At 51.1% G+C, this 18,447-nt stretch overlaps 1 protein-coding gene across 9 annotated transcripts in view; it reads left to right on the forward strand.

The window, feature by feature from the left end:
* Positions 1-86: 86 nt before the first annotated feature.
* RCCD1 (RCC1 domain containing 1) overlaps positions 87-18,447 on the forward strand; it is a 25,477-nt gene continuing 7,116 nt past the window's right edge. For 3 of the 9 annotated variants that reach the window (XR_009398990.1, XR_009398991.1, XR_009398989.1), the window contains exons 1-9: positions 87-607; positions 1,802-2,006; positions 2,091-2,487; positions 2,665-2,786; positions 4,662-4,760; positions 5,020-5,190; positions 5,696-5,725; positions 7,604-7,715; positions 12,674-12,791. Coding sequence is in view for 3 of the 9 variants with exons in the window: in XM_059371549.1 (XP_059227532.1) it covers positions 1,832-2,006; positions 2,091-2,487; positions 2,665-2,786; positions 4,662-4,760; positions 5,020-5,190; positions 5,696-5,725; positions 6,277-6,449 (1,167 nt within the window). In the remaining 6 variants the exon portion in view is untranslated. Of the gene's footprint in view, positions 608-722; positions 859-1,801; positions 2,007-2,090; positions 2,488-2,664; positions 2,787-4,661; positions 4,761-5,019; positions 5,191-5,695; positions 5,726-6,276; positions 7,565-7,603; positions 7,716-12,673; positions 12,792-13,252; positions 13,759-18,447 lie in introns of those variants that run through there. The other 6 variants (XR_009398992.1, XR_009398993.1, XM_059371551.1 and 3 more) reach the window with 6 other exon arrangements.

Consider the following 18,447-nt stretch of genomic DNA (forward strand, 5'->3'; position numbering starts at 1 on the left):
ATGGCTTTGGACTTCTCAGTGCTGGTCCGTCAACACTCTTGTCTTTGTATTGCGAGTTCCCAGTGGCCTGCACTCGGGCAGTGCTCTGCATCTGGGGCCTGCTTTCCCCTCGAGGAAAAATCCTGTAGCTCGTCCCGGTGACAGCAGGAGCTCCACCACCTGCCGGGGCGGAGAGCCGCGAGAGCTTGCTTCTGCTCTGGGAGCGAGAGTGAAGCTCATTGGCTCGCAGAGATGAGTGACAGGCTCCGAGCCAAAGAGAGGCCAAACTCGCCGAGGCGCCTAGGACGGCTGCTTCCTGTGGGGCCTGAGTCCTTCTCGTGCGGGTCGTGAGCCGCGGCCGACCCGGGCTGAGAGGAATGGCGGGGTGCACGCGTCGCCGCGGTCGCTCCTCGCCAGCTCTGCAGCTCGGATTCTAACCCAAGCTCCGCGACCCCGTCCGGCCCACCTCTGCCTCGGGCCCGCGCCCTCCGGAGGTTGCCCGACCTCACACCCGAGGCTGCAGCGGCCCAGCGCAGGCTCTAGGGCCGGGTCGACCTCGATCGGACGAAACGCGCGGCGGACGGGACGGGCGGCGGGCGGGACTACGGATAAAGAGTTGGGTACGGAGGTGAGCACCGCCCTGCGGCTGCCCGCCCCTGGCGGTGACGTCACCGCCCTCGCCGGCGATTGGCCCGGGGAGGCTGCGGCAGCCAATGGGCGCCTGGCCCGGTCCGCTGCTCTTCAAACCTTTCCTCCGCGGCGGCGCGCCCCTGGGTCCCGGGCGGCTACTCTGTCTGCATCCCCGCTTTTCCTCCCTCGTGACTGCGGGTCGGGAGGAGCTGCCCGAGGAGGGTGGAGGGCACAGGGTCCAGATCAAAGGTCAGAGGCCCCCTTGGGTTGGGACTGGGCACGGAAGGGGTTAGGAGCCCAGGTACGGGTCAAGGAGCTTTGCAGGCACCCCGAATGGAAAAAGCGGTGTTGCTTTTGTAACCGCGGACGCGGGACTGTATGTTTGTCTCCCCATTTACGTGTGAGCTCTCTGGGTGCAGCCAGCCGTCTCTCTCATCCGCCCAAAGGACGGCATCAGTAAATGCTTGTAGAACGAATAAGTGACTAGGTGAGGTCCGGCTGAAATTGTGTATAGGTCTCTTGAGAACTAGTAAGTACCACTGGACTTTCTAAAATAAACTCTAAGCCCTGCATTAATAAGCCAGGACTTAACCTTGTGCCCGTCGTGGTATGGGCCAGAACCTGTTCCACACGGTTCTACAGGGTACGTGCAGGCGGCGCCCTCTCCTGTGCCGTGCCTTTGTAAAACTGAAGAAACTGAGTTGCACTCAGAAAGTTTAAGTGATGGACCAAGGACACGGGCACCGCTCCCTGCAGAGGGAAGCACGTGAACCCTGGGGCTGGCGAAGCCGCACAGGGCGCTGTCTCCCAAACGCTCTGTTTTGCCCTGGTGGGAAGAGCACTATTGTATGGAGCCGGTGGGCCTCGATTTCAGCCCTCTGCCCCTCTTGGTCCTAAGTTGTGTGATTGTGGGAGGGTTACTTTCTCTAGGAGTCTCTTCTGTCAAATGGGGGTAATTCTGGTTCCCAAGATGACATGGGATAATGAGCCTGACACTGGGAGCTGGAGGTGCACAGATCCTAGGACAACGCCTAAGGGAGAGGACACTTAAGTACCTGGGGTCCAGTCTGTGGGACAATGAGCTTCCCTGAGCTAAAGGGAAGACAGGGCAAGTGTCCCCATTCTAGGCGGCCCAGAATCTTCCTCAGTCTGGTGGGATTCCTAACCCGGTTCCGCCTCCCACCCCATTCAGGTGGCGGCCAGCAGAGGGCGCGGCCCGAGCATGGCCGAGGAGCGCCGGGGGTCCTGGTTCGGCTTCGGTTTCTGCGGCTTCGGGCAGGCGCTGGGCTCGGGGCGCGGGCGGCAGGTGCACAGCCCCGAGCCACTGGCGACACCGGGCCCGGGCGCCGACGTCTGCCGCGTGAGCGCCAGCTGGAGCTACACCGCCGTCGTGACCCGTGAGCGCCCCTCTCCGCCCCACTTCCGCCCTCGCCCCGGGTGCGTGGTCCGGCCGCCCCCCAGCCAGCCCTTCGCTCCCGCAGGTGGAGGCCAACTGCAACTTTCGGGCGCGGCCGGCGGCGCGGCTGGCGGCTGCAGGGACGCGTGGGCCTCGGAGGCGCTCCTCTTGGTGCTGCGCGCCGGGCCGGCAGTCGGGCCCGGGCCGGAGCTGCAGGCCTGGGCGCCGGATTCGGCGCTGCGCGGGGAGCCCCTGTGGACTCACACGCTGGTGCCGGAGGCCGGGCAGGAAGACGCCGCGGGCGGGAAGCCCCAGGCCCGGGCGCTGCCCCTGCTGCCCGGCGCGCGCGCCTACGTGAGTCCGCGGCCGCCCTTCTACCGGCCTCTGGCCCCGGAGCTGCGGGCGCGCCGGCTGGAGCTGGGCGGCGAGCACGCCTTGCTGCTGGACGAGGCGGGCCAGGTGTTCTCCTGGGGCCAGGGCAGGTGAGAGGGGCGTGGCCGCGTGGGGCCCGCGGGCGGGGGCGGGGCGGGGCGGGGATGGGGGCAGATAAACCTGGTCCCGAGGGGGAGGTGAGCGTGGGAAGTGGCCGTCTGGGGACCCGTTGCGTGTGACTGGGGCAGGAAGGGGTGGGGGACCCGCTTGGGCTCTCCCTCGCTCAGGCACGGACAGCTGGGCCACGGGACTCTGGAGGCCACGCCGGAGCCGAGGCTGCTGGAGGCGCTGCAGGGCCTTCCCATGGCTGAGGTGGCCGCGGGTGGCTGGCACTCCGTGTGTGTGAGCGGTAAGTGACAGACTCAAGGTCTTCTAGGCTCCAAACCTTCTTCCCCCTCTTCCAGTGTGGGCGGGTGGTCTAGGCAGACCTCCTTCCAAGTTCATCCCATGTTAATCGGGCTGCGGTTCAGGACTCCTGGGCGCCTCTCAGATTCAGCCCTCTCTCTGCCCTGCCATGATGCGCTCCCACCGGACTGTTGCCCTTGTCTTCTGTTGCTGGCCTCCCCGCCTCTCCCATCCCTCCCCTCCAGCCCGGCTACCTTCCTAAAACACTCTGCAAGGGCGCAGGAAGGGGTGGGGGGCAGCTGAGCTGAGGAGAACGGACAAGAAAGGATGCAGGGGGTCAGGTGGCTGTGATGTGCGGCACACAGTGGCCCCACAGATGCGCACAGGGAGGAGGATGGGGGTGAGGGCGAGCCCAGAACGGAGACCCTCGTTTGGGATCCTATGTCCACCGCCCTGGCAGGCCATGCAGCTGCAGCTGATTCCCAGGCAGGGAGCAGGTGGTCTTTGTAAGGGTCTGCACCTGGGGCTCTGGCTGGGCTCTGGACGCTTCTATCCGCGGGGGTGGGGGCAGCTTTAAAAAACATGTGCCTACACCACCAACCCCTAGTCTCCTGTCAGGAGACTGGCTTCGCGGACAGATGTGAAAACGCGTGGGCTGGAGGGAAGGGAACACAGGACTAGAAACAGCCAGATGGCAAGTCTCACACTTCAGGCCGGAAGAAGTTGGAAGTTTTGAGTTCACGACAGTGTTCGGAGCACAGACGCTGGAGACCGAGCTTCCTAGGTTCAGATCATCACTTTGCCCCTTCTAACCTTGGGCAGAGCACTTCACCTCTTCGTGCCCCCTGTTTTTTCATGAATAAAATAGGCATGTTGTCATATAGCTCTCTGTAGGGCTCTTCTGAGAATTAAATGGTTATATTTGAAAAGTGCTTAAAGTTCTGGCTCCAAGTAAACACTTGATAAAAATTAGCTGCTGTCATGGGTAATTTTTACGAGAGAGGCAAGGAAGGTCAGAGCTTCCAGAAGAGGCCTCTGGTGGGGCCTGTGGTGGCCAGGGCTAAGCAAGGGGGTGTCGTGGGCTCCGTGGGTTTGAAAGGGAGGCCGTTGGGAATTTCCAGGCATGCATTTCTGAAGCATGTGTGGTTGGGTGTTCCGCGAAAGGGAAGCTTATGTGAAGCGACTTCCCAAGGAGCTGGAGACCAAAGAGAAAGGCCCACAGGTCCAGCTTGACAAGAAACGGTTTACTAAGGGAGTTTCTGGACTCCTGTTGGGCGGCTGCAACAGGGCTGCAACCACACGCCCTTCCGGTCAGACCTGCTTTTATAGCCCTAGCGTCTGGGATTCCGTGCTGGGGGCCGCCCAGGAGGAGAATGTTCGAGATTAGTTCTGTGTTGTCCCATTTCCAGAACAGATCCAAGGACCTCATGCTACCAGGGCGTTCTTAAGGGTTGTTACTTGTGTGATTTAAAAAGAGAAAGTGTGCTGGGGGCTGTTCTCAAGAAGGCTTCATTCAGGACTCCGAGCTGTCGTGGTGGCAGCTTTGTGCAAGATGGCGTTTGTTTGGTTCACACGTGGGAGGTGGGGAGGGGGCGGTTTAGCAACAAAGTGAAGAAGTGAAACTGGAAAGGAAGGTCCAGGAGACTCTGAAGAAAGGATGACAAGGAAAGCATCTGAGGGGGAAGGGAGCCTGTAAAACCAGAAAGCTGTGGGGCCCGCCGGAGGCACTGCCCGGCGTGTCGCCTTGGGCAAGGCAGGCGTTCGTCATCCCCGGGGAGCTGGTGGGTATACAAGGCATTTGGGTGGATTCAGGGGGGCTTAGGAGGGTGACGATGCAGTTCACAGACTGTTTAATGGGTCCCCTTTGTCGCTTTTTCAGAGACGGGGGACATTTATGTCTGGGGCTGGAATGAATCCGGGCAGCTGGCCCTGCCCTCCAGGAGCCTGGCAGAGGATGGAAAGACTGTTGCCAGGGAAGGTGAGGGTCCATCTTCTTCACGTGTTTCTGTCCTTCCGACCCCTGGCCACATGCCGGCCGAGACCTTGGAGTGCTTGGAAGGGACATGGGTCGTCCTTGGGACCCCAGGTCCCTCTGTGGGACTCCGGGCTCTGGGGAGGCCTGGGGTATGGCAGGGCTGTTGTCAGCGTCCGCAGCGCCCCCACCCCCCATGGCTAAGGTGCAGCCAGAGCTCCGCCTAGCCGTCACCATGCTCCCCACTGTCACTGCTTCTCTGAAGCCGGCAGGCCGCACGAAGGTGACTCCGACATGAGGAGAACGGTGGGGAGTGAGGACGGAGCCCCGGCCCCCTTCATAGCCATCCAGCCCTTCCCCGCTTTACTGGATCTGCCCCAGGGCGCGGAGGCAGCCCAGGCCAGCTGTGGCTCCCGGCACACGGCGGTGGTGACAAGTGAGTAGGGCAGGGCGGGCAGCCGGAAGTCCCTCTGCCTGTCCCGTAGCTGGCGCCGCAGAGAAGGCTGTGATGCCCTCAGAAACCTGTACTTGAGGTGTCTCCGACAAGCACTGAGTGGCCGCCTCCCTCCACGAAAACAGCCCCAACCTCTGGGGCTTGGACAGGTGCCCCCCCAGCTGTCCGGCCGCGGAGGCCCCTCCTCTTGCGGGGAGGCTGGTGTCGGTGGCCGTTCGGTCTGAGCACGGGGCCTGCCCGGTCCAGCTGCTAAGACCCCTGAGCCGCTGTGAGAGGCAGGCCCATCCGCTGGCATACGGGAAGGTAAACCTCTTGCACCCGGACCCTTTCCCGCCCCGGCCGCGGCTGCGCGGAGACTATTGTTGGAGAAGGTGCTGTGCTCTGCCAGGCAGAGCTCGGGACACTTGGAAGGTGCTGGCTGGGGACTGTGGCAGGCCACGCTAGACAACTGCCTTGTGACCGCCCCTTACTGTCCTTCTGGTTGTAGGAACTGGGGAGCTCTACACCTGGGGCTGGGGTAAGTAAGAGGTTTGCTTGTGTGACGTTTAAGCCAGGGGAGGAAGGGACCAGGGCATAGAGGGCCTGAGCCCTGGGACGTCTGGGACAGAAGTGCTGCGGGCCCTGGTCTAGAACAGAGCCTGGCGCTCGGAGTCCGAGTCCACACAGGAGCGAAGCGGATGTTCGTGCTTCCTGTGGGTCTTTCTGAAGAATTGTCTTGAGGGAGTACTTAGGCAGCATTTAGGACACATCTGTTGGTCTGGCACTGGGGAGGAAAAAAAGTTAAAAATTTCTGTTCTGAATGTCTGGCGTTCGGAGCCGAGAAGCTGGAACATCGTCTTGCCTGGTGTGGTTGGTGGCAGCCGCCTCTTGGGGACCTGGGGGTGGGGGTGTCCTGCCGGTCCCGGAGGCTCTGTGGCTCTGGGCTCCTGAATTACCAGAGCAGAGCGCCCAGAGTGGTGGGTTAACCCTGCACTTTGCGGGGCGGCCTGAGTTTTTCCCTCTCTTCCTGGAGGGCAAGAGCCCCAAGGCCCAGAGGAGAGGAGGGCCAAGGGGCTCCCTTCACTTTAGGTAAATATGGACAGCTTGGCCACCAGGACACGACCAGCTTGGATCGGCCCCGCCATGTGGAATATTTTGTAGATAAGCGACTGCGAGTCAGGGCCGTGAGCTGTGGGCTCTGGAACACCTACGTGTACGCTGTGGAGAAACAGGAGAGCGGACAGCCGCAGCCACGGGTGTGAAGTGCGCGTGCGCTAGAGTAGATGGTACACTTACACCCGTGAAGCACCCCCGAGCCAAGGAAACCTCTGCCGGCCCCCCAGATGCCCCCCAGATGCCCCCCATTTGCCCTCCCTGCCACAGCCCTCCTGCCCTGCCCTAGAGCCCCGTCTTCAACTTCGTCCTCGTGTTGGACACGCCTAAAGAGCTTTGGAAGGGCATGGCCAAGGCCAGCAGGGCAGACACCATGAAATCCAAAGCTCTGGGGCGGGGAGCCTGGGGGTGTGGGCAGATCGCCAAGCTCCCCCAGCTGACCCGGGGTGATTTGAGGTCGTGTGGAGATTGGGGACCAGCAGGGGTCGTCTTGGTCATCTTTCCTCACCTGTTTTCACTTAGGATTGTACCACTGCGTCCACATTCGGTAGAGTTTAGTTTGTTTGCTTTGGATTTTATGTGACTGGAGTCCCTCTGTGGCTGTCCCTTTGTGTCGTGTTTCTTCTTTCAACACCGTATGATCCGTCCGTGTTGTGCTCTGCAGTCCATTCATTTTTACTGTCCTGCCGTGTTCCGTCGTGTGAATATACCCCATTGTATATTCTTCTGTTGGTGGTCATTTTTCCTTTTATTGAGTTAAAATACACATAAAAGGGGCGCCTGGGTGGCTCAGTGGGTTAAGCCTCTGCCTTCGGCTCAGGTCATAATCCCAGGGTCCTGGGATCGAGCCCCACATCGGGCTCTCTGCTCGGCGGGGAGCCTGCTTCCCCCTCTCTCTCTGCCTGCCTCTCTGGCTGCTTTGATCTGTCAAATAAATCTTTAAAAAATAAAGTACACATAAAAAAATATACCGCCTTAACCATTTTTCAGTGTGTGTCTCAGTATTAAATGCCCATTGATGTGCAACTACCGCCGCCATTGACCCCAGGGACTCTTCTCATCTTGCACAACTTGTTACCTGTTAAACAGCCACTCCCCACCCATTACCCCTGGCCAATACCATGGTACCTTCTGTCTTTCTGATTTTGACTGTTCTGAATCATCATTCGTGTCACTAGCTTATGTCACTTAGCTGAAGGTCCTCAGGGTTCATCTGTGTTGTAGCAGATTCCAGAATTTCCATCACAGCACTGACCACATTGTTTATCCATTCACTGGTTGATGGGTACTGGCTTGCTTCCAGGTTTTAGCTGCTGTGAATGATGCTATGAATCTACGTGTGCAGATGTTTCTTCGAGACCCTGTTTCCTGTTCTTTTGGTTATATATTCCGAAGTGGAATTTCTAGGTGATCTGGTAATTGTATTTTTATTTTTACCTTTTTTTTTTTTTTAAGATTTTATTTATTTATTTGACAGAGAGAGGATCCCAAGTAGGCAGAGAAGCAGGCGGTGGGGTGTGGGGAAGCAGGCTCCCTGCTGAGCAGAGTGCCCGATACGGGGCTCGATCCCGGGACCCTGAGACCATGACCCAAGCTGAAGGTAGAGGCTTTAGCCCACGAAGCCACCCACACGCCCGGTAATTCTATTTTTAATTTGTTGATGAGCCTACGTACTGTATTCCATGGAGGCTGTACCGTATTTAATTCCTACAACAGTGTATAAGGTTCCAATTTTCCCATAGCCTCGCCTAATACTGGTTGTCTGTTTTTCTCCATAATGACCATCCTAATGGGTCTAAGATGCTATCTCCCTGTGGTATAAATTTGCATTTCCCTAATGTTTAGTGATGTCGAGTGCTTTCCATGTGCTCATTGGCCATTCATAGATCTACTATGGAAAATGCCTATTCAAAGGTTTTGGCTGTTTTTTGAATTGTTTTTGTTGTCGAGTTTTAGGAGTTCCATAAGTGTTCTGTATATTAAATCTTCATCAGATATGTGATTTTGAAATATTTTGTCTTGTGGATTGCCTTTTTTTTTTTTTAATTCATTTGACAGACAGAGATCACAAGTAGGCAGAGAGGCAGACAGAGAGAGAGGAAGGGAAGCAGGTTCCCTGCCGACCAGAGAGCCCTACGCGGGGCTCTATCTCAGGACCCTGGGATAGTGACCTGAACTGAAGGGACAGGCTTCAACCCACTGAGCCACCCAGGCGCCCCAATGTGGATTGCCTTTTTACTCTGTTAACAGGGTCTCTTGATATAAGAAACAAATAAAACACTTTAATTTTCATGAAGTTCAATTTGTTTTTCCTTTGTCATCTGTGCTTTTGGTGTCCTATTAAAGGAGTCATTGCCAAATCCAACATCATGAGGCTTTTATCCTATGTTTTCTCTCAAGAGTTTTATTGTTTTAGGTCCTACATTTAGATCCTTGACCTACTATGAGGTAATTTACATATATGATATTAGTTAAGGGTCCAACTTTGTTCTTTTGTGTGTGATTGTCCAGTTTTCTGTGCAGCATTTGTTGAAAAGACTGTTCTGTTCCTCCTGAATGGTTGTGGCACCCTTGTCACAAATCATCTGACCACATATGCAACGGTTTACTTTTGGCTCTCTGCTCTGTTCCATCAGTCTGTATGTCTGTCCTTATGCCCGTGCCACACTGTTTGATTACTGAAGCTTTTCTAGTAGGTTTCAAAATCAGGAAGTGTGGGGCGCCTGGGTGGCTCAGTGGGTTAAGCCCCTGCCTTCGGCTCAGGTCATGATCTCAGGGTTCTGGGATTGAGCCCCACATCGGGCTCTCTGCTCAGTGGGGAGCCTGCTTCCTCCTCTCTCTCTGCCTGCCTCGCTGCCTACTTGTGATCTCTGTCTGTCAAATAAATAAAATCTTTAAAAAAAATAAAATCAGGAAGTGTGAGTCCTCTAGTTTTGTTTTTCTTTTTCAAGAATATTTTGGCTATTTGGGGTCCCTTGAGATTGCCTATGAATTTTAGGGTGGGTTTTTCTATTTCTGCAAAAAAAAAAAAAAAGTCATTGGGATTTCAATAGGGATCATATTGAATCTATAGATCACTTTGGGTAGTGTTGGTATCAATAATATTATGTCTTCCAATCCATGAACATGGGATGTATTTCTATTTTCCATTTATTTATGTTTTTAATTGTTTTCAGCAGCATTTTATAGTTTTCATTGTACATGTCTTTTACCTTGGTTAATTCCTAAGTATTTTATTCTTTCTGATTTTATTGTAAATGGAATTATTTTTATACTTTCCTTTTCATATTGTACATTATTTGCCTATAGAAATGCATTTTTTTTAAAAGATTTTATTTATTTATTTGAGAGAGAGAGCAAGCATTAGAGAGAGAGGTCAGCAGGAGAAGCAGGCTCCCCGCTGAGCAAGGAGCCCAATGTGGGACTCGATCCCGGGACTCCAGGATCACGACCCGAGCCGAAGGCAGTTGCTTAACCAACTGAGCCACCCAAGCGCCCAGAAATGCATCCTTTTTTGTGTATACTGACTTTGTATCCTCCTCCTCTGCTGAATTCATTTACTCCAACAGTTTCTTTGTGGATGCCAGGATTTTCTTTTTCCTTTTTTTTTTTTTTTTTAAAGGTTTTATTTATTTATTTGACAAACAGAGACCACAAGTAGGCAGAGAGGCAGGCAGAGAGGGAGGAGGAAGCAGGCTCCCTGCTGAGCAGAGAGCCCGATTCGGGGCTCGATCCCAGGACCCTGGGATCATGACCTGAGCTGAAGGCAGAGGCTTAACCCACTGAGCCACCCAGGCGCCCCAGATGCCAGGATTTTCTATATGTAAGGTCATAGTCTCCACAGACAGATGGTTTTACTTCTTTTCTTCCAATATGAATGCTACTTATTTTGTTGCCTCATGGCTCTGACTAGGACTTCCAGTATTGTGCTAGATAGAAGTGGTGAGAATGGGCGTCCTAGTCTCATTCCTGAACTTAGAGGAAACGTTTTCAGTGTTTCACCATTCAGTATTCTGTTTGCTTTGGGTTTTCTCTATATAGTTTTTATTATGGGAAATTATTTCCCCTCCTATTTTATTGAGTGTTTGTATCATGAAAGGGTGTTGAATTTTGTCAGATGCTTTTTCTGTATTGATTGAGGTGATCATGTGGGTTTTTTTCCCCTTCATATTGTTCATGTGGTGTATTACATCAATCGTTCTGGTACTCCAATAATAAATCCCCTTTGGTTATGGTATATAATCCTTTTAAAATGCTGCTCAGTTCTGTTTGCTTGTATTTTGCTGAGGAGTTTTGCATCCATGTTCAAAAGGGATACTGGTCTGTAGTTACCTTGTCTTGCTTTGTCTGGCTTTGATGTCATTGTTATGCTAGCTTCATAGAACGAGTTGGGAAGCATTCTCCCCTCTTAAATACTTTGGAAAAATTTGAGAAGTACTGGTAGTAGTTCTTTATTTTTTTTTTTTATTTTAAAGATTTTTATTTATTTATTTGACAGGGAGAGATCACAAGTAGGCAGAGAGGCAGGCAGAGAGAGAGGAGGAAGCAGGCTCCCTGCTGAGCAGAGAGCCCGATGCGGGACTCGATCTCAGGACCCTGAGATCATGACCTGAGCCAAAGGCAGCGGCTTAACCCACTGAGCCACCCAGGCGCCCAGTAGTAGTTCTTTAAATGTTTGGTAGAATTCACCAGGGAAGTCTTCAGGTCCTGGGCTTTTCTTCGTTGGGTGATTTTTGATTACTGATTTAATCTTCTTACTAGTTATAGTAAGTTATAGTAATTCAGATTGTCTATTTCTTCGTGATTTAGTCTCTATAGGTTTTGTGTTTCTAGGAGTTTTCTCATTTCATTGAGGTGATCCAATTTGTTAGCGTACAATTTTTCATAGTACTCTTAAAATCTCGTTCATTTCTATAGAATCAGTGGTAATGTCCCCACTTTCATTTCTGAGTTTAGTCATTTGAGTCTTCTTTTTCCCTGAGTCCGTCCGCCTAGAAGTTTGTCAATATTATTCATCTTTTTGGAGAACCAGCTTTTGGTTCCATTGGTTTTTCCCTGTTGTTTTTCTTTTCTCAAATCATTTATCTGTGCTGTGCTCTTTACTATTTCCTTCCTTCTGCTTGCTTTGGCTTCAGTTCTCTCTCTCTTTTTTGTTTTTCTAGTTACGTTTAATTAGATTGTTGACTTCAGATCTTTCTTGTTTTTAGTTTTAATTTTTTAAAGGTTTTATTTACTTATTTTTTTTAATTTATTTATTTATTTGACAGACAGAACATAAGTAGGCAGAGAGGCAGGCAGAGAGAGAGGAGGAAGCAGGCTCTCCATGGAGCTCAGAGCCTGATGTGGGGCTCGATCCCAGGACCCTGGGATCATGACCTGAGCCAAAGGCAGAGGCTTAACCCACTGAGACACCCAGGCTCCCCTCTTTCTTGTTTTTAAATGGGAGCATTTATAGCTATAAATCCCCTCAGCACCACTTTTTCTGTGGCCCGTGAGTTTTGGAATATTGTGTTTCATTTTCATTAGTCTCTGTATTCTAATTTACCCCGTGATTTTTTCTTCGATCCATTGGTTGCTTGAAATGTATCGTTTGATTTCCACAATATTGTGAATTTTCATTTTTCTTTGTACTGATGTCTAATTTCATCCTGCTGTGGTCAGAGAGGATGCGGTGTATGATATCTTTATTTTTATTACGTTTTTAACTTTAACTCCAACTTTAACTCCATAGTTAACACACAGTGGAGTACGAGTTTCGGGTGTTCAGTGTGGTGACTGAGCGATTCCATCCATTACTCGTGCTGGTCCTGATACCTGATAGGTGCACTCTTAATCCCCTTCACCTGTTGCACACCCCCCCCCCCGCCCCCCCCCCCCACATGATAACCACTTGTTTGCTTGTTCTCTACAGTTAAGAGTCACTTTCTTGGTCTTTTTTTTTTTTTTCTTTTGGCTCTTTTGTTTCTTAAAATCCACATATGAGTGAATCCTGTGGGATCTGTCTTCCTCTGAAGGACTTAGGTCACTTAGCCTGATGCTGTCTAGCTCCATCCACATTGTTGCACATGGCAGGATTTCATTCTTTTCATGGCTGAGTAATATTCCATTCCATATACCTCCCCCCAGTCTTCTTTATCCATTCATCTATCATTGGACCCTCGGGCTTTTGTAAATAATGCCGCTGTACATATAGGGGTGCATATACCCCTTTAAATTCATGGTTTTATATTTTTGGGGTAAATACTCAGTAAGGTAGTTCTATTTTTAACTTTTTGAGGACGGTCTCTTTTCCACAGTGGCCGCACCAATGGAGGGGCTCCTTTTTCACCACACCCTCGCCAACACTTGCTGTTTCTTGTCTTTTTGATTCCAGCCGTGCCGGCGGAGTGAGGGGATCTCTCGTTATGGTCGTGGCTTGCGTCTCCCTGATGCTGAGTGATGTCGAGCATCTTCTCGTGCGTCTGCTGGCCATGTGCGTGTTGTCTTCGGAGGTAGGTCGTCCTTTAGTTTCGTTGCTCGTTTCCTTCATTGTGTGGAAGCTTTTTATTTTAGTGAAGGTAGTTTGTGTTCTCCTTCATGTCCCTTGTCTCAGGAGGCGTCTCTAGAAAAGCCATTGCTACGGTGTGAGGGCATCACTGCCTGTGCTCCCTTCTAGGATTCTTATAGTTTCTGAGATTGAGATCTCTAATCCAGTTTGCATTTATTTTTGTGTGTGATGAAGGGGAGGGGTCCAGCACTGTTGTCATGTTGTTGTATGTTTCTCTCCAGTTTTCCCATCACCGTTTGTTTGTTTGTTTGTTTGTTTGTTTCCCCATCACCGTTTGTTGATGAGACTTTTTCCCATTGGACATTCTTTGCTGCTTTGTCAAAGAGTAACTGACCGTATCATTGTGGGTTTATTTCTGGGCTTTCCATTCCGTTCCATTAGCCTATGTGTCTGTTTTTGTGCCAGGACCGTACTTCGGACTACCACAGCTTCGTAAGATAACCCGACGTCTGGGATTGTGATACCGCTGGTCTGGATTTGGTTTTCAAGATTGCTCCGGCTAGCCAGGTCTTTTGTGGTCCCATGCAAACTTTAGGCTTGTTCCAGCTCTGTGAGAAATACTGTTGGTATTTTGGTAGGAATGGCTGTGTGTGAGATCTTTGAGTATTAATTGGTGGCCCGATACATGGTGTGTTGTGGACACTGTCCGTGTGCACCTGAGAAGGCGTGTGCTGCTCCTGGGCGGGGAACCGTGCCCGTGTCTGTCAGATCTAGTTGGTTTACGGTGCCGCCAAGTCCTCTGTTTCCTGCTGTCTGGTTGTTCTGTCCATGACCGTGGGCGGGGGACTGAGGTCTCCGAAGTTCCTGTAGAGCTGTTTCTCCCACGATCATCCAGGAAGAGAGGAACAAATGAAACCAGACGTAACCAGAGAGAGAGACAAACCATAAGAGACTTAATCTTAGGAAACAAACTGAGGGTTGCTGGAGGGGAGGGGGTCAGGGGTTGGGGTAGGCGGGGGAGGGGCACTGGGGAGCATGGGTGTTGCGATGAGCGCTGGGTGTTCTAGAAGCCTGATAAGTCACAGACCTGTACCCCTGCAACCGATAATACGTCATGGATTGATAAAAAACCTGTTTCTCCATTCAATTCTGTCAGTTTTTGCTTCACATATTTTGATGGTCTGTCATTAGGTGTGAAAATGCTTGTAATTGTTATGTTTTCTTGCTGTATGGAGTCCTTTATTATGTAATGTTCTTTTCTGAGTCCTGTACCTTTGTGATGGCAGGTCCGGTCTGTCTGATATGGGTAGAGCTCCCGCCCTCTCGCTGTCCCGTTTGCCTGGAACAGCTCCTTCCGTCTAGTCACCGTTGTGCTTATCTTGGACCTTAAGTGAGTCCCTTGTACCCAGCGTACAGCTGGACGTATGCTTTTATCCATATGCCAATTGCTGTCTTTTTTTTTTTTTTTTAAAGATTTTATTTATTTATATGTCAGAGAGCGAACACCAGCAGGCAGAGGCAGAGAGAGAGAAGCAGGCTCCCTGCTGGGAAGGAGCCTGATGCGGGACTTGATCCCAGGTCCCCGGGATCTTGACCTGAGCCGAAGGCAGCGGCTTAACCGACAGAGCCACCCAGGCGTCCCTGCTGTCTTTTTTTTTTTTTTTTTTTAAGATTTTATTTGAGAGAGAAAGCAAGAGCAAGGGGGAGGGGCAGACGGATGAGCAGGCTTCCCACTGAGCTGGGAGGCCCAAGAGGGACTCCATCCCAGGACCCTGAGATCATGACCTGAGCCAAGGCAGGCGTCAAGCAACTGAGCCACCCAGACGCCCTGCAATCACTGTCTTTGATTAGAGAATTTAACCTATTTCCACTGAAATTACTGATGACGAGGGACTGACGCCTGTCATTGTGCTATTGGTCTTCTGTCCACGCTATCACTTTCTTGTCCCTTATTTCCCGCATTCCTTCTTTTGTGTTTAGGGTGATTTAAAAATATATATATTTATTTGACAGAAAGAGACACAGCAAGAGAGGGAACATAAGCAGGGGGAGCGGGGGAGGGGGAAGCAGGCTCCCTGCTGAGCAGGGAGCCCGATTCGGGCCTCAATCCTAGGACCCCGATGTGGGTCTCGATCCCAGGACCCTGGGACCATGACCTGAGCTGAAGGCACCTGAGCCACCCAGGTGCCCCTAGGGTGATTTTTTTGTAGTGAAATGTTTAAATCTCTTCTTCATGTCCTTTTATGTGACTTTATAGCTATTTCTTCGGTGGTTCCTGTGGGGATTACATTTAATATCAAAATTACAACATTCTAATTTGAATTTATAGCAACTTAACTTTAGTAACATAGAAGAACTTTATAGTTCTGTCCCCACTGCTTTGTCGTCAGTGTCCTAAGCTTACATCTTTATACAACATGTGCTTAGAACATAAGGTAATAATTCTTTTAGATGCATTAGTCTCTCCCAAATCCTGTAGAAAATAAGATTTGGAGTTAACAAACTGAAGGTACAGTGAAACTACCTTTCACATTAATAATTGTTTTTCTTGGGGCGCCTGGGTGGCTCAGTGGGTTAAGGCCTCTGCCTTCAGTTCGGGTCATGATCTCAGGGTCCTGAGATCGAGCCCTGCATTGGGCTCCCTGCTCAGCAGGGAGCCTGTTTCTCCCTCTCCCACCCCTGTTGCTTGTGTTCCCTCTCTGTCTGTCTGTTTCTCTGTCAAACAAATAAATTAAATCTTTATTTTAAAAAAAGAAGGAGGGGCGCCTGGGTGGCTCAGTTGGTTAAGCGACTGCCTTCGGCTCAGGTCATGATCCTGGAGTCCTGGGATCGAGTCCCGCATCAGAATCCCTGCTCAGCAGAGTCTGCTTCTCCTGCTGACCTCTGTCCTCATGCTCACTCTCTATCTCTCTCTCTCTCAAATAAATAAATAAAATCATTTTTAAAAAATTTAAAAAGAAGAAGAAGAAGAAGAAGACTGTTGTTTTAAAGTCTGCCCAGGGCACCTGGGTGGCCTAGTCTGTTAAGCATCTGCCTTCGGCTCATGGTCTCCGGGTCCTGGGATTGAACCCCGCATCAGGCTCCCCGCTCAGTGGGGAGTCTTCCTCTCCCTCTAACCCTCTTCCTGCTCCTTCTCTCTCAAGTAAATAAATAATCTTTTTTAAAAAATCGACTTTGTCAAATATGCCTGCCATTAAGCTTTTCAGGGACAGGAGCCTTTATTTTTTTTGTTTGATTGGCCGTATTTCCCTATTTCTCTGTGTACCTTGTGACTTCTTGTTGAGCCTGTGCTAACTCTGGAAGTTGGATTCTTCCCCCTTTCCAAGGATTGCTGTTTTTTTTTGTTATTTTTGTTTTCTTTTTGATGTAAGCGATTTCTGTACCAGGAATCAGCCTGAGGTGTAAACTTTGTCTTCTTCTGTCTTTTCTAAGCCTTTGTTGGGCTTGGCCATCCCTTTCTGGTTTTCCTCACATATGCAGAAGTTTTGGAATATGCCAGGCTTTTTTTTTTTTTTTTTTAAGATGTATTTGTTATTTGAGAGAGTGCGCTTGTGTGGTGGCAGGGGAGGGGCAGAGAGAGAAGGAGAGAGGATCTCAAGCGGACCCCCTGCTGAGGGTGGTTTTTTTTCCCCCCCCCCCATCGTGGGCTCCATCTCATGACCCTGAGATCACCCACGACCTGAGCCGAAATCGAAGAGTCTGACCTTCAACTGACCGCATCACCCAGACGCCCCCAGCGTGCCCGTCTTTAATGTCTGGCTCCCCCGTGAAAGGCGAAAAGTGAGAAATGAAGGGGGAACTGAAAGGCACGGACCCTTTAAATCTCCTGGAAGGCGCTTGAACCAGAGTGGGGACAGGCTTGGAACAGTACAGGGACATGCCATGACCCTGGCTGCCTGTCTCTCTGCGCCTCTGCAATCAGAGCAGCAGCCCGAGCCCAGACGCCTGCTGTCTGGAGGGCAGGTTCCTTTCTCCCGCCCTGACTCTCAGAAGCTGTGTGCCGGCTGCCTGGGGAGGATGTGGACGGCTGCTGCAGGGTGGTGGGGGTGGGGGCAGGCTGCTGCCCCAAGTTCCTCACCATTTTCACCATCCAAGCCTTCCCCTGCAGGCGGCAGGCCTTCAGCAAACTCGAGTTCCCGAACAGTTACACCCAACTGCTGAGTAGCGCCATGGTTGTCTAGGGCCGGAGACGGGGACGTCCGACTCGGCCCTTTCCCAGAATCTGCTCCCGTGGTCATTCTTGTTTCTGGTTGTTGATCACACACCGTGTGCATGTGTCCAAGTTCATCTGCAGAATATTCAGAGTAGAACTGGTGGCCGAGCTCTCTTTACCAGAGGACTGTGTAGCTCACCCCACCCCCGCCCCCCACTGGGTTCATAGTGGCTCAAACACCAGGCGGACAGGCAGTAGTTTCCGTTCAGGTTCCCCCAGTACTAGTGAGGTTGGGCAGCTTTTTATTTATTTATTGGCCATGTGGAGTTTTTCTGTTTTAAAGTGCCTGTTTCAGCTTTCGTAGTGATTTGTGTTCTTCAGGTATGTTAGGTACAAGTCCCTCATGGGTATGTGTGGAGACTGCTCTCTGCCCCGCTGGCTTTTCAGTCTGTATGGTACGTTTGGTTTCACTAGTTTGTGTTAAATGTTACTCTGTGCCCGGGAATGCTCAGCATGTTTTGCAAATAACTTACCTTGATCAACAGAAGTGCTTATTACCAGCTCTATCAGCGTTTCCCTTTATGGTTAATGGGTGTGTGTGCACATATGTGATTGAAGAAATTTTGGGCGCCTGGGTGGCTCAATCAGTCAGCGGCTGCTTTCCGCTCAGATCATGATCCCAGGGTCCTGGGATCGAGCCCCACATCAGGCTCTCTGCTCAGCGGGGAGCCTGCTTCTCCCTCTCCCTCTGCCTGCCTCTGCCTACTTGTGATCTCTCTGTCAAAAAATAAATAAAATCTTAAAAAAAGAAAAAAAAATTTTCCTGACTGTGGTGTCTTTACTTATTTTTCCCGTGGTAAAATATACTTAAAATAAAATCTACCATTCAGCCATTTTTAAGTGTATAGTCCCGTGGTATTAGGTACATTCACATTTACTTTAATTTTCTCCTGAAATTCTATACCCATTTAACACTAAGTCCCCAACCCCAGCCACACACAGCCACCCCCAGCAACCGTCATTCTACCCTCTACCTAATCTGTATCTTTTTTCAGGCAGCTAAGCCTCACCCAGTGACTAGAGGTGGCACCATGATCTTGTACCTGGGTTCTGTATGTATTCGTGTCTATTTCTAGACTTTCTGTTCTGATCTGCTGGTCCGCACCACATTACACTGTAGATGCGCTATAGGATATATATATATATTTTTAAAGATTTTATTTACTTATTTGACAGAGATCACAGGTAGGCAGAGAGGCAGGCAGAGCAAGATGGGGGGAAGCAGGCTCTCACACAGGGCTCGATCCCAGGACCCTGAGACCACAACCTGAGCCAGAGGCAGAGGCTTAACCCACTGAGCCCCCCCCAGCGCCCCAGGGTATTTTGTCCTGATAGGGCTTGCACCCCTCCCCCAGTTGTTTCCTTTGACTATTTTATTTTTATTTATTTATTTTTTTAAAAGATTTTATTTATTTATTTGACAGACAGAGATCACAAGTAGGCAGAG

Source organism: Mustela nigripes, chromosome 13 (assembly GCF_022355385.1).
Source record: "Mustela nigripes isolate SB6536 chromosome 13, MUSNIG.SB6536, whole genome shotgun sequence".
Classification (NCBI taxonomy): Eukaryota; Metazoa; Chordata; class Mammalia; order Carnivora; family Mustelidae; genus Mustela; species Mustela nigripes.